Genomic DNA, 13,192 nt, shown 5'->3' on the forward strand with positions numbered 1-13,192 from the left:
TCAGGAGATGAACAATATTCAGCTTCAACAGCTTCAAACAGAAGAGGCAACAAGAATACGATTGAACCAAACCGTCAACAAACTTGACCACCAAGTGCAACATCTCACAACGGTCAGTTTACATGTAAATCAGTTAAATACTTGCTCGGCGTGCTCCGACATCTTATGTTACGTAAAAAACATGTATTGAATGTATTGTTTATTGTTTTCGTTAGGCCATTACAAAGCAACCCCTGTTGTTCTCGAGAAACATTGGGAAACCGCTTCGTAACACACAAGAGTTGAGAATTTATTTTAATCATATTTTAGGTTCTTACAAGTGAACGGGAAAAGCACGCTGCGACTGAGACCGAGCTGAATATGAAGAACCTGGGTCTAGCTGACAAGCTCAAAGAGGCCCGGGGAGAGCTAACGGGTATGTTTATCAGTTGTACAATGACTGTCTTCGTTTAAAAAGAGGCAAGACCCAAACATCTTAATTGTATATGTTGTTCATGTTCAGTTCTTCGTAGTGAAATAGACGATGTAAAGTGTTTACTTCAAGCTGCCGAGAGACAAGTCGACTCACTGAAGAAGGAACGAGATATGGAGAGTATTGAGTCTGCCAGGAGACTGGCTGCTCTGGAGAGCAAGGTATGTGACGATCAAAGCATCACAGCAACCTAATCAGTTCCCAGAAAAAAAAACAACAACAACAAAAAAAAAAAACAAAGGAGCCACGTTTGCTCAAGGAGAACTTTTTGTAATGTCTTAGCCCTCTTTTTTTGTGTCGGAAGTTACCAGCAAGCGTGACAACCTTTGGAGAGCAATTAGTTTAATTACTACATTTTGACTGGATAAAATGGATCGGAAAGTGTCTGAGCACTTCCACTAAGGGTTGGCGAACATAGCGTGTTTTCTACGTTTCCCGCAATCTGAGAACCTGCATCAGCCCAGTCTGTTTTCAATTCGAGCCAGCGAAAAATAACAAGTGTACGATATATTCATATCTTCCGGCGTGGCGTAGACCTTGTTTCTACGGGTCACGTAATATTTTGGAAGGAGAGATTGCACGACAGTCTTGCCGCTACCTTATTCTGAGCTGGACTCGATCTTTATGTCTACTTTCCATGAAATTTGCTCATTATTCAGTTGCTGAATGCCTTTTTTGCTGTTTCGTATCATTCTCGTCTAAAGATTGTATTCAACATTTTCCTTTCAGTTGACGAGACTTGAATTTGAGAACTACAACCAGCAAACAGAAACAGAGAGCACAATAGAGATGAATCAACACTTACAGGTGAGACAAGTTTCTCTTTACTTTCCAGCAAGTAGCTTATGAGTAGGCTCTGCCCGCCCCGAGAGGAGAAGGGATAAAGCTCTCTCTCCACCTGCACCTGTTTTCTGAGCATCTTGATCAGTTGGCGATAACTTTCTGATTCTCCATCCTGACTAAGTCGCTGGTTTGTTGTGTTTTAGGCCGATGTGGAAACTCTAAGAGATGAACTCGAATTCAAGAACCATAAAATCGAAGAATACGAGAGCATATTGCAGGCGGAAAGACAGAGATTGAAGGACATGGGACAAGAACTCCAGGTATACATAACAAACAGTGCTTACATATCTACAACTTCCTTCTGGAGAATTGGAAAAAATTAACGTCAGCCCCTATACACTTGGTCTCTCTCGAAACTAACATTAATACTTTTTTGCCTGTTTGCAGGGAACGTTAGAGAAGTTAGACATACAAACCGAGACCAATAACAAGTTGCTAGCTCAGCAAGACAAACAACAGGTACGTTACACTGGACTGGACTGTAACAGTTCCTGTAGTGCTTTACTAACGATTTACTTTATTTCAGGACATGGTTAGAGCACTGGAACAACTGGTGGCCCTCAGAACTGAACTACAAGAGAGCAACTCCACATGCGAGCAACAGGTAAGAGATTAGTGATCACACTCAGATCAATTTATTAGTGTTTTGTTATCTATTTTTGTAAAAATTACAGTCGGTGCGGAGGTGGGTTTGATTCCAGAAAATTAACGAGTTCAATACTTTTGATTTCTGCAGGCTCAGAAAATCCAATCTTTGTCAGAAGAACTGGATGAAGCAAAGACCAACATAAGAACTTTGAATAAACGAAATGAATCCGACATTGTAAGTGATTGTTTTAAAGTGACTCTTTTACGTTTTATAAAATGAAAATATATTAACTATTGCTGTTTTGTTTTTGTCTTATTTCAGGATTGTGTAAACAATTTAATGGAGTCCGTCAAGGGATTAAAAAAGAACCTTGGCGAGAAAGATGTAAGTAGGTTGTGTTTGTTAATGCCTTATTGTCAACATGCATATATACGTATACATGGTCTCCACTGAGAATTTGCGAACTTTCTGGACACTTAACGAAGTTGCGTAGCTCAGGTTTTGCAAAATCTAACTTGTATAAACCTGAACGTAGATTCTGAAAAATACAATTAGTATTCCCTGTTCTGAAACATTCACACTTTTTAGTTGACACTGAACCTTTCTGCCTCACTAACGTACTGTACTGTGGAGACTCTGTGGAGTTTTGACGTGAAAATGATTGCTATTGTTGCAGAACGACCTAAAACATGTCTCTTGAGATGTGCAAAGCTGGGAGTCGTGCAGTTGGAAGTTACCGAATGAGGAGAATACTTGCTTCTTACGTATTTGCTTCTTTTATTCACAGAGCGAGTTGTCATTCCTTAGAAATCAGCTGGAGGAAAGCAAACTTCAACAACAGGAGCTGACAGATAGTATTGAAGAAAAGGTGAGCTGTAGTGCATGGCTGTCACAGAGATGTGGACTTACCCGCATTTACTTCGTTTTATATTTTATCAACATGTATATATGTGATCCGATGGCATAGTCAGATGTCACTGACTCGAATGTCGCTCTCTCTACAGAAACGCACCATAGAGAAATTAAAAGACAAACTTGATCGAGAAACAGAAAAGTTCAACAAGGAAAGACTGGATCGCGAAACTGAAGTAAGTTGTTGTTCCAGGCAGTACAGTATTAAGTTGCATTTTTGAATTTGTGTTTATCACTTCAGACAGAGTTAGGAGTGTTGTTTACTGCGTTCAGGTGATATCTGTGTTTACTAGAATTTCTTGTTTAAGCTATTTTGTATCAGAATTTGCCTAAAACAGCGCCACGTAGTTTTCCAGCAGTTATCGTTTGATTACCGGGAGTAAACCACACCCGGCCTGTCACAAGTATTAAGCTCAACCAATCAAAATCGAAGGAAATCTTGTGGTAAAGCTTAGGCTACAGAGAAAGCAAAGCGATCACAGTAACGTTTGATACTAACACCGCTTGTTTCTACAGATGAGTCAATTAAGAGATGATCTTCGTCGGACGACTGAGCAGTACAGAGAAATGAACCAGGCGCTTGCTCAGCAACAGCAGCAAATGACTTCTCTGCAGGTGAGACTAACTGATTAATCATATTTAGTCAATAACATTGATTTGAAAGACGTTCTTCCTGTTAGTGCATTTTATGAAAGCGTAGTACGGAGACCAGGATAAAAATGGACCAGGAGGGTTTATAAATATCTCCATTTACTAAACTACAACTTTCCAAGCGAAGAACTACTGGTCACGAATAGTTGAATAGAAAACACAAGTTTGCTGCGTGAAAATAACACAATGGAAAGCAAAACAGCTGGAAACAATGCACAGCTGTTAAGCTCGACTGGCATCAAGATTTCGCCTGGAAGCGTATCGCTTGTTGTTCCGGAGAGAAGGAACAAAGGTGGTGGTAAATTATGCCCGTGAGCGTCTGTCAGTGGTCCAAGTAATAAGATTTTTATGAGTGGGAGTGCTGTTAAACGCTGTTTTTTATCCTTTCTGTTTTACCGTTTTGTTTCTGTTTATCTTTAACCTTCTCAAACATGGTTCCCATCAGCACTGCAGGGGAGTGCTTTTTAGCACTTTTATCCACCCCTGTTCAGGTTAACCCCTTTTGTAGAGAATTTTATTCCTTGTGTGTAGCAAAGTTTTTAATTCGTTAGACAAACACTTTTTAACACTGGCAGAATGTTTTGAATCATTGATACTCTGTCAGCTTCTGTTACATCTATTTTGCGGCGAGTGCTTGTAGGCGCTAACTTGACGCCGCCCCCAGTGACTGGCCCAGCTCTCAGAGAGTGCTTTTAAGTGCTGGCTGTACGGGATCGTTTTTTATCGCCACAACTGGTGGCTTTTATCTTTTTTTGTTATGGCAACTTTTAGTTATGGAGGTTCTTTGCAGCGGTATTTACTGTTTTTTTTAACTGAATTTGTACTCAATCGCTGCGGTTTTCCACAGGTGACGTGAATTTTTAACACCGTTTTTAAACTGTTCCCCTCTGCACAACCTCTTTGAGTTGGGCCGTTGCTAACTTCACTGTACTAGTCTCCTAAACTAATACCCCTGTGTTATTCCGGTTCAAGGCCATCAGCTGACAAAGATCCTGGATATACTCTTTACAACACTGCTTGCAATTCACACTGAAGCGACGCACATCACGTGACTCAACGTCCCTCTGGAGTTCCCGGATATAACGCACGTCATTGAGATATTAACGAGCCCGCGAACATACAGTGGAATCTCTCTACAACGTTTCAAAACTATACTCTTTTTTCTAAAGCTCTTTTATTTATAAACGCTCTATTTATAATCGGATTTTTATTTTGGCTGCTGGCTAAAGGTTTTTTTTATTATTTGTTTTTATCTCGCGCGTTTTTAGCATTTAATGCTTTTATTACACTGGATGTACAATACGCGAAATACTTTGCCTCTCAGAGCGTTTTGTCACTTCTCTCTGGCCTTTGAGCTTAAAAGAAAACCTCCGGTAACGGGGTAATCTCGGCATTTTTTAAACTTTGAAAAGGTTTTCAGGTGTGTAATTTATCTGGGCAAGTTTTGCCCTGCTCCACCCCAGCAAGGCTGAATTTGTAACTCGGTAACCCCAATGTTCAGCGACTGAAATCGTTTTAGTGATGTCTTCATTAGATCGGTGTAAATTCTCGATTGAACGTGGGCCAAAAGTCTAAATATTATACGAAGAACGGAAGGTATTTTTATACAATATTTAATATATTGATCCAAGGTAACTTGTATATATTTATAAGTAAGAATATTTTACTAACACCGTGACAGCGGTGTGTATGTGTTGTAAGGTAGTTTTGTACACACGAGCTTTGAAAATCCTAATCTATGTACAAATGTTGATGCTGTTTTGCCGTACTCTGTATAAGGGTAACGCTCTGTCACGCAAGCCAATATTTACAAGCTGTTTAGCTGAGCGTGACATGCATTCCGAGGGTTCTAAGGTTCTTTTTTATGTATATATTTAACGTTTTAAAATGTAGTGTAAAAAATAAGGTAACATCTTACACCAAGGATTTTTGAACGTTTCAATAAGAGCGACACGCAACACAAAATGAAGCCAGGGAGATATAAATAGTCACGAAACTGCGACAGTGACGTTAAAAAAATCCAGTCAGATTACATTCAAACTAAACAATTCAGTCGAATTTATAAAATCTTTATAAAACAGCAACGTACTTATTTCCTAATCTGATTGATCCTGCATGACGTCTGATGCAGTGTGTTTCATATTATTCATTGTAGTGTGTTGTTATACTTATATGTACATAATAAATGCTGGGATCACTAAACTCTTTTGTTGTTATCATTTTATTCTGATGAATGTGAGAGTGTGCTATTTTTCTTTCATTGTCCTTTACCTCTCTTTCTCCGGCCGTACACTTGTGGACTATAGCGCGACATGTGGAACATGTGCAACTTTCTCTGTGCTTGATTTCTTCCAGCTTTTCATTACTGCTTGTTCAGCCTCGTTTTCCTGTTCGCTCATCTGGACTTCAAAGGAATATTTTAAGATGTCTGAGGGCCTCATGCAGTAACAACCGCCAATGCATGTAACTAATGACGCCAAGGGTTCCATTTCCGCTTCTCTGCCCATCTCTTGGGGACTGGATAGGAGAGAAAAGATAGCGGTCTTCATCTCAGTCATTTGAGTTATACAAAGAAGCGTTGCGCGGCACTTGAAAGGAGCTGAGGAAGTTACATCCGTTTTATCTTTTCCTCCCACTTTCGATCGAGATACCAAACTTGAAAACAAACAAGCAATAAAACACAAAAAAGCGAGCCAACGCGCCACTTTCGTTCCTGGGTATGATCAAGGGCGAAATCTAGTATATGAACACAGTAAAAGATCTACAAGAACAAAAGAAACAATTACTTTGAAGTAACTATGTTTTTTAAACTTCCATGTTCGCCACATTTCTTTCGTCTCGCTCTTTTGTCTTAAACCTATTTTATTTACGCAAAAAAGCACACCCTGTCCCTTTTCTTATAATCACCCTAAAAAAGATCTTAATCCATTAAAAATCTTACAAGTTGTAGAACTTTAATTGTGTAATTGTGTAAGTCCAAGCCCCAGTCTCTCCCAGGCACTGCTCCTATATCCAGCAAAGAACGAATATACCTGAATAATGATAACAAATACTCATTTATAATACAAAAAAATAGGTCAGCTGAATTTAAATATAAAGACAGCTGGTATAAACTTATGTGCAGTTGATAAAATATTTTAAATTAGTGTTTGCAATAAAAAATATTAACAACGAAAAGGGAAAATTTGGTTACTACAATAACAACTAGTGACTAAATGCTACATTTTTGCTGTATTCTGTCTTGCTAAATTTAAGTCTTAAATTTGAGTTGTGGATTTGAGGGTGGACCAGTGGCTAAAACAGGCGATACCAAAAATACTAGAAGAACATGATTGCGAGAAAGTTCTGAGTTACCTTAAGTCATAAAATCCTTCATTTTTCAATGCAGTCTGATCTGAAGGACAAGACTTCTACTGCGATGTCCTTAGAAAACCAGGTAAGAGGAAATGGTTTTTTAAGGTCCGCAATGTGTGCATGTGTTTACTGCAAGCACGGTTTTAAAAATATAAGCGATACTATAGACTAGATTATTTAGTAATATGACAATCATCATTTCGTAATGACACGCCTGATGGATACGAAGGCTTCATTTATAAGAATGGTTTGATTACAGCTCAGGAATGTGGAAGAATCTAAGGCCGAGTTGGAGTCTCGGTACGAGAGTCGTCTCAACCAATTACAACACTTGAACGAATCACTTGACGCGTCAGGGATGATTGAATCACACGAGGCAGAACTGGACAAACTGAGAACCACGCAGGTAAAGAGAAAATGCAAAATATCCATGCTCACACCATTACAAAAATGACTGTCAGTTTTTTGCCGACAGTAGATCTGGAATATTGGAAACAGTACCGTAAAACACTGACAGTTAACAGGTAATGAGAAAAGTAGTTCATACCACAAGCGTCCCTGAATGCCGGAGAATAAATATGATCATGAAACGGTGCGCTAAGTTTCCCCATTTATTGATTTTATTACTGCTGTTTTAGCCTGACACATAAATTAAGTTACTTATTTCTCACTTACTTACCTATTATTGGTAATTTAAACAATCTCGAATATGAGATTCTGAAATATTCCGTTTAAGGGTATCGTTGTTCAGGATAAGAATTGAATTTATCCGAATGTCAGTGTCTAAGTAGTATTTATTTAAGTCATACAAAGTTGCCCAGACGGTTCTCGGTCATTTTTAAACTTTCGTTCGGACAAAGCGATTTGATTGACAGCTGTTTTACACAAGGTAACCATGAGTAAAGTGATTGACAACTTAGAGGCGCACCGTCAAGAGAGAAACGAAGAAATGGAGTTATTACGAGGACAAGTGGACGAGATGGATGAGCTGAGAAGAAATAATGGCCTGCTGGAGACTCACTGTAAAACACTGAATTACCAACTTGAGGTTGAGATGTACGAGGCTAGAGAAAGGTATATAGATCTAACTGCTTGCATAGACTAAAATATACAGTGAAACCTGCATCAAGCGGAAACCATATTAAGCCGAAACCAACCCCAGTGAGGCCCAAACATTTCTACCTTATTTTCTGTTAAATGAACCCGTATTAACTGGACACTTAAGAGGGTTCGTGCGTGTTCAATGGTGGTTTCTCTATAGATTACAGAGTAAGTACCAAGAAACAAATTGTCCAAACCTCAGCCCCATAGTGTGCTGAATAGACAAGATATTAGGGAGACTGATAACATTTGGGAAATTTCAGCTTTTAGCAAGAATATATGTGGGTGTGGCTTAAAAAGTACTCGAGCGGTATAAATTTAAGCTCTTTATTCACATGAAAATTTGTATCAAACCTATTTTTTTGTACCACTAGAACCTATTGATTGAAAACCGAATTCTCCTTAGCAGATTTAGTGAATGTACATGGTAACAGTTAGGAGAATATGGGCGCTCATCCAGGGTTCAGTGATTGTTGTTGACTTTATAATCTCTTTGAAAAAATACGGACTGATCGGCTGACTTGTGATATACTCGGCAAGAAATAAGAATTTTTTAAAGGCAATTTGGTGAAGAATATTGCAGGATTTCAGTTTAGGAATACGGTTTCATTTGTGGCTGTACCTATACTCGCGTTTATTAGACAGTACATAACATTGCTTTTCCTGAATTTTTTGCTTTTTTTTTTCAGGGAAGAAAATTTCAAAACAGAAGTTGAGAGATTGAGGAAGGAATTAGAAAACGCAGATGAGAAACAGCGAAGTGCCACAGAAACGAAGGTCTACTACTGTTGTGCTTACAGCAAGAACGACTAGAATTGCTAGGGAATCATTTCAGCTACAGTTGCAGTTTACGTCCAGAGTACTGTTAGGAAACTCCCATATTTTCAGATGAGTCTCTGACGACGTCAACTTGTCTAATTATAGAGTACACGGGTTATTTCTTGATAGGAAGAAACCACAAGAAAACTTAGAAAATACAGTTGAACCTGCCGTAAGCGCTTACGGGAGGTGGTCGCTCACGAGAGCTTAGACGATGTTAGGTCAAAATTTTGCCCCATTAGCGCAAGGTGACTGAAGAGACTTATCCCTGTTTTAAATGCTTTATTCATGTGAAAAGTCGATTTTGAGAAAAAATCTGGTACTTCCCACTGAGAAATTTCCGTCTCTTGTACTATCCAGGAATGTGATAATGTTGCAACACCTTATTATCCAATTTTCGTTCAATTATCTGTCCACTGGTCGCTTACGGGAGGTTAAAAACGAAACAAAATTTGATATGTTTAGTTCTAAAAGTGGTCGCGGTCGCTTACGAGAGGTGGTCGCTTACAAGAGGTTTCAAATATAGTGATTTGTCTTGGAAAATTTTGGTATTTTGGAAAACTGGTCGCTTAGGAGAGTTGGTCGCAACCGGAGGTTCGACTGTATTCCAATGATTGTACATAAGAATAATTACCGAAAACGGCAGGTACATTTTCTCAGAACGACCTTTATGTCTATCAAAGTTTGAAAGACTTATAACCAACAACAACTAACCAGCCAATTAATTTGTTTACAGGACCAAATTTTGTTGGAGAAACAAACCGTTGAGACTGAGTAAGTAATACAACTGTTGAGTGTTTTGAACTGAATTTATAAAAGATCGTAAAACGCCAGTCAGTAACGGAAGAGTGGGCAAACGAAATGTTGAGAAGCTTGTTTTGATTGATAGGGGAGCTCGTACGCTTTTGTTCCACGTTGGGCGATTGATCTTCATACAATTATGTTTTGTGTCACGTGACGAGTGTTGTTTTGGCAATATCACGTTCGAAAGGTTTACGATTCACAATCAGATCATTAGTGATATATCGATCCTTGACGTTTACACTTTAAAACTGATTTCAATCTGGCGATCGTTTTCAGTGCATGTTTACAGCAGCCAGGTATCTTTTGTTTAGCAGAATTCAAAACAGCTGCTTATATGTGCTTGTCAACAGGAAATTAAGTTTATCGCTTACTTTGCTTTGCTTGTAACAGATTGGCTGCCGCTAAGCTAAATATGGAGACAGCCTTAGAAGACGCCGAATACATGGCAGAAGAACTCGAGAGGTAACATCAAAGAGAACATTCCTTATCATACTAGCGTTAAACATATTTACTAAGAATTGCGGATCAAGTTTGCTCTTTCGAGCCGAATTTTCTCTCTACAAATTAAGCGAAGAGCAGATGAATGTCAAAGGAGTGTCGCTGTGATCCCGAGAAGCTAACTTATATTTTCTCGAGATCAACATTCTGCCAAACTCAACGAGTCAGATTTGAGCTGACTTCTCTCTTCGCTCGCTCAATTTCTTTCTTTGCATAAGGGATGGACCACAACAGTTTCGAGTGGTAGCTTGGATAATTTTTCTGCGCAAGAATTGTTGTTTCAGGGCCAGGTCGTGCAAGAAGTTTTTCGATTTGCTCCTTATATGTCTTACGTGGCTTGCTTTGCTCGACTGTTTTTTTGTAGCTTTATCATACCGAAGGGCATTCGTTAATAGTATTGTATGACTGTTTATTTAGGACAAGACAAATGGAAAAGCAAGGATTTGAAGAAAAAGAAGAACTGAAATCTAGACTTGAATCCACCATGGAGGAGAAATTTAAATTGGAGAAGGTAAGGAAATATATGCTAAAGTACTTTAGGAGCTCATTTATTATCCAACACTAACATGTGCTCTTTTTTCCGAACAATTTGGGTTTTATTCAAGGCCGTTGCTCCGATCGTACCGGCCTACTTTCTTTTCAATCATCTTCTCAAACTTGTAAAACATCTTTCCTCTTTGCGAGTTAACAAACTGACGTCAGTTTTCCATGCGTCTGTCCTGTTATTAATGATGAATTTCGTCATAACATTGTCAAAGCGCGAGGCGATAGCCGAGTGGATCCGCTGACTACTTTGACAATGTTATGATAGGACAGACGCATGAAAAACTGACGTCAATTTGTTTTTTACGATAAAAAATTGTCAAATTGTTCTCTCTCGCTCCTTCATGCATCGCATAAATTATAAATTCATTTGTCTGTCCGCTTATTGACAATGAAAATTAGCCAATGAGCGCGCGAGAGTTTCTGCAGTTATCGTAAAAAGAAAAAGGATTTCACACTTTGCTTCGACTGGCTCAATGTACCTCCATTGTCGCTCGCAAAACTCTTTCCCTCGGAAAAAAAAATCCTGTTTCTTTCGGGGAAATCCCGGTAATTTAAAGAGCAAATAACCACAGCTGCTATTTCAATGTCCTTAATAGTATATTTCCAAAGTTGCCCACATCGTAATCCCAGGAGTGGTCGCTTGTGTTGGTTTTGTCAAAGAACGTAGTTGTAATACTTTTTGTCATTTTGTGACTAGTTGGTTTGTTTCTTCATAGGCTATGCAAAAACACGAAGAGGAGATTGCTCGACTGAAAGGTCATCAAAACCCACAGCAAAAACTGCAGCATCTGTTACTAATTAAAAAAGAAAATAATGCCCTCAAAGAAGTAAGTAGTTGAAATACCACATCTAAATAGTCCATCTGCGTTGAACGGTCCTTAGGTGTCTTGCTTGTGCTGATAGTAACCAGTTTTTTCTTTGTTTTGCACATCAGCAAGTAAACAAACTTATCAAAGAAAGTCAGAAATGCAGCTGCAAGGGAAAGAAAGTTCCGCTCGGCACCAAAAACGGAGGCGCAGAGAGTAAGAAAGAAGGAAGATCAAAGGGTTGTTCTTCTGAAGATGAGGGGAGCACTGGGACTGAACTAAGAGACACGGATAAAGAAAATGCCTTTGCCACCGCTACATCATAACCTTAACGGAACTGAGTCACAAAAAAAACCCATTTTTTTAACAAAGAAGATGTAATACAGGAAACGTGCTTTGAGAAAGAAAACAGTGTTCAGTTTTTTATCACGCCTACGTGGTACCACTAACGAGAGTTACTTTAAGTATTGTCAGAAACTGCTGATTCTTAAGTTCTGTTTAAACTCGTTCTCAGAGTATTTCCTCACTCCATTCTGCTCACCTCACGGTACAGTGTAAAGAGGGAGACCCTGTGATGGAAGTGAGGAATCCTTGGTGGCTATCGCTTGTAGTATCAGTTTTTATAGTAGTTAACTTATCCAGTTATCACCACTGAGGAACGTCCTTTCTCCCCACGTCAGTTTTGAGTCTTCGAAAACTCATTTTTCATTAAGAACGTTTAACTTTTTTTTCACAAAACTGTCAGGTAGCAGTGCTGTCTCTTGAGTAATCTCAATATTTTAAGATTTTAAACGGTAATGATAATGACGGTTAACTGCAGGAGACTTGATTAATTCGTATCATGATTTTCGAGGTAGCTATCAAGTTACATTTATCGAGTAATTCAAACTTCGCGCCAATGCATAGACACTAAAATGTGTGAGCGAATCATGTGACTGAATTAGCGTGAAACTCTCCCAGTCCTACCTGTTATCACGCTCAAAACCTAAGGATGCGTGTCTGGGGAGTGTAACGACAAATATATACTTTTAGACGAGTGTTATAGTTGTAAGCAGTGCTTACTGTTGCCTTGTAAGACAAGTTTAGTGAATACATAAGCTTCACTTTAGTTATTGAAAACAAATCATAAAAAAACTGTTTCTTGAGCTCAAATCGATCTCACCTTTCACGTTTTCCAGACCGGACTTGATAAGAGATGGAGGAAGGGTAAAGTAAGGTCTTCGTTCGAGCTTAGAAACCTATCGGGTCAGTGCTTATCTCCGGGGTCCATGGCATGAAGCGGCTAGGAGTATTTCTGCTCCTCCCTGGATGAGATAGTAGTCCATTGCAGGGTTACCCCCTAGCTTTAAATTCGCCGGTACCCATTTACACTTGGTCAAGGGAGGCACTGAGAGTAAAGTGCCTTGCTACAGCCAGGGCCTGAACCTGAACCGCTCGATCTCGAGTTGTAAATCATTGGGTCCTCTCGCCTCCCATAAGTCGCGCTACCCGAAAGATTAAATCTCTTACAATTTGCGTCTAGTTTCAAATTGGCTTAAGATTGACCCAAGTGGAAGCAGATGAATCAAAATGCTTGAATTTTGATTCGTTTATTTATTCCACGCCTTACAAATCATGGGTATCGATTCAGATCTGATTTTCACCTGAGACAATGATAATACGAGAATTGTTATCAACAGACCTAAAACAACGTGAAGTTTATATGAAATAATTCATATATGAACTGCGGTTGTAGATGAGAGTGAAGAATGATCATCGCAGTTAATTTTCCAATTTAAGCAATTGGAAAGAAGAAGC

At 39.0% G+C, this 13,192-nt stretch overlaps 1 protein-coding gene across 5 annotated transcripts in view; it reads left to right on the forward strand.

Annotated features, from left to right (window-relative positions):
* The window catches only part of LOC145465950 (kinesin-like protein KIF15), a 43,899-nt gene extending 31,359 nt beyond the window's left edge, over window positions 1-12,540 (forward strand). For 4 of the 5 annotated variants that reach the window (XM_081449719.1, XM_081449720.1, XM_081449718.1 and 1 more), the window contains 21 exons: window positions 5-112; window positions 310-415; window positions 503-633; window positions 1,202-1,279; window positions 1,459-1,575; window positions 1,703-1,774; window positions 1,842-1,919; window positions 2,052-2,138; window positions 2,226-2,288; window positions 2,692-2,772; window positions 2,909-2,992; window positions 3,333-3,431; window positions 6,856-6,903; window positions 7,081-7,227; window positions 7,711-7,895; window positions 8,612-8,699; window positions 9,478-9,515; window positions 9,936-10,007; window positions 10,461-10,554; window positions 11,306-11,416; window positions 11,524-12,540. In XM_081449719.1, coding sequence (XP_081305845.1) covers window positions 5-112; window positions 310-415; window positions 503-633; window positions 1,202-1,279; window positions 1,459-1,575; window positions 1,703-1,774; window positions 1,842-1,919; window positions 2,052-2,138; window positions 2,226-2,288; window positions 2,692-2,772; window positions 2,909-2,992; window positions 3,333-3,431; window positions 6,856-6,903; window positions 7,081-7,227; window positions 7,711-7,895; window positions 8,612-8,699; window positions 9,478-9,515; window positions 9,936-10,007; window positions 10,461-10,554; window positions 11,306-11,416; window positions 11,524-11,721 — 2,085 coding nt within the window. In that variant the 3' untranslated portion in view covers window positions 11,722-12,540. Of the gene's footprint in view, window positions 1-4; window positions 113-309; window positions 416-502; window positions 634-1,201; window positions 1,280-1,458; window positions 1,576-1,702; window positions 1,775-1,841; window positions 1,920-2,051; window positions 2,139-2,225; window positions 2,289-2,691; window positions 2,773-2,908; window positions 2,993-3,332; window positions 3,432-4,439; window positions 6,825-6,855; window positions 6,904-7,080; window positions 7,228-7,710; window positions 7,896-8,611; window positions 8,700-9,477; window positions 9,516-9,935; window positions 10,008-10,460; window positions 10,555-11,305; window positions 11,417-11,523 lie in introns of those variants that run through there. The other variant, XM_081449722.1, reaches the window with a different exon arrangement.
* Window positions 12,541-13,192: the final 652 nt, after the last annotated feature.

This window comes from Orbicella franksi, chromosome 13 (genome assembly GCF_964199315.1).
Source record: "Orbicella franksi chromosome 13, jaOrbFran1.1, whole genome shotgun sequence".
Classification (NCBI taxonomy): Eukaryota; Metazoa; Cnidaria; class Anthozoa; order Scleractinia; family Merulinidae; genus Orbicella; species Orbicella franksi.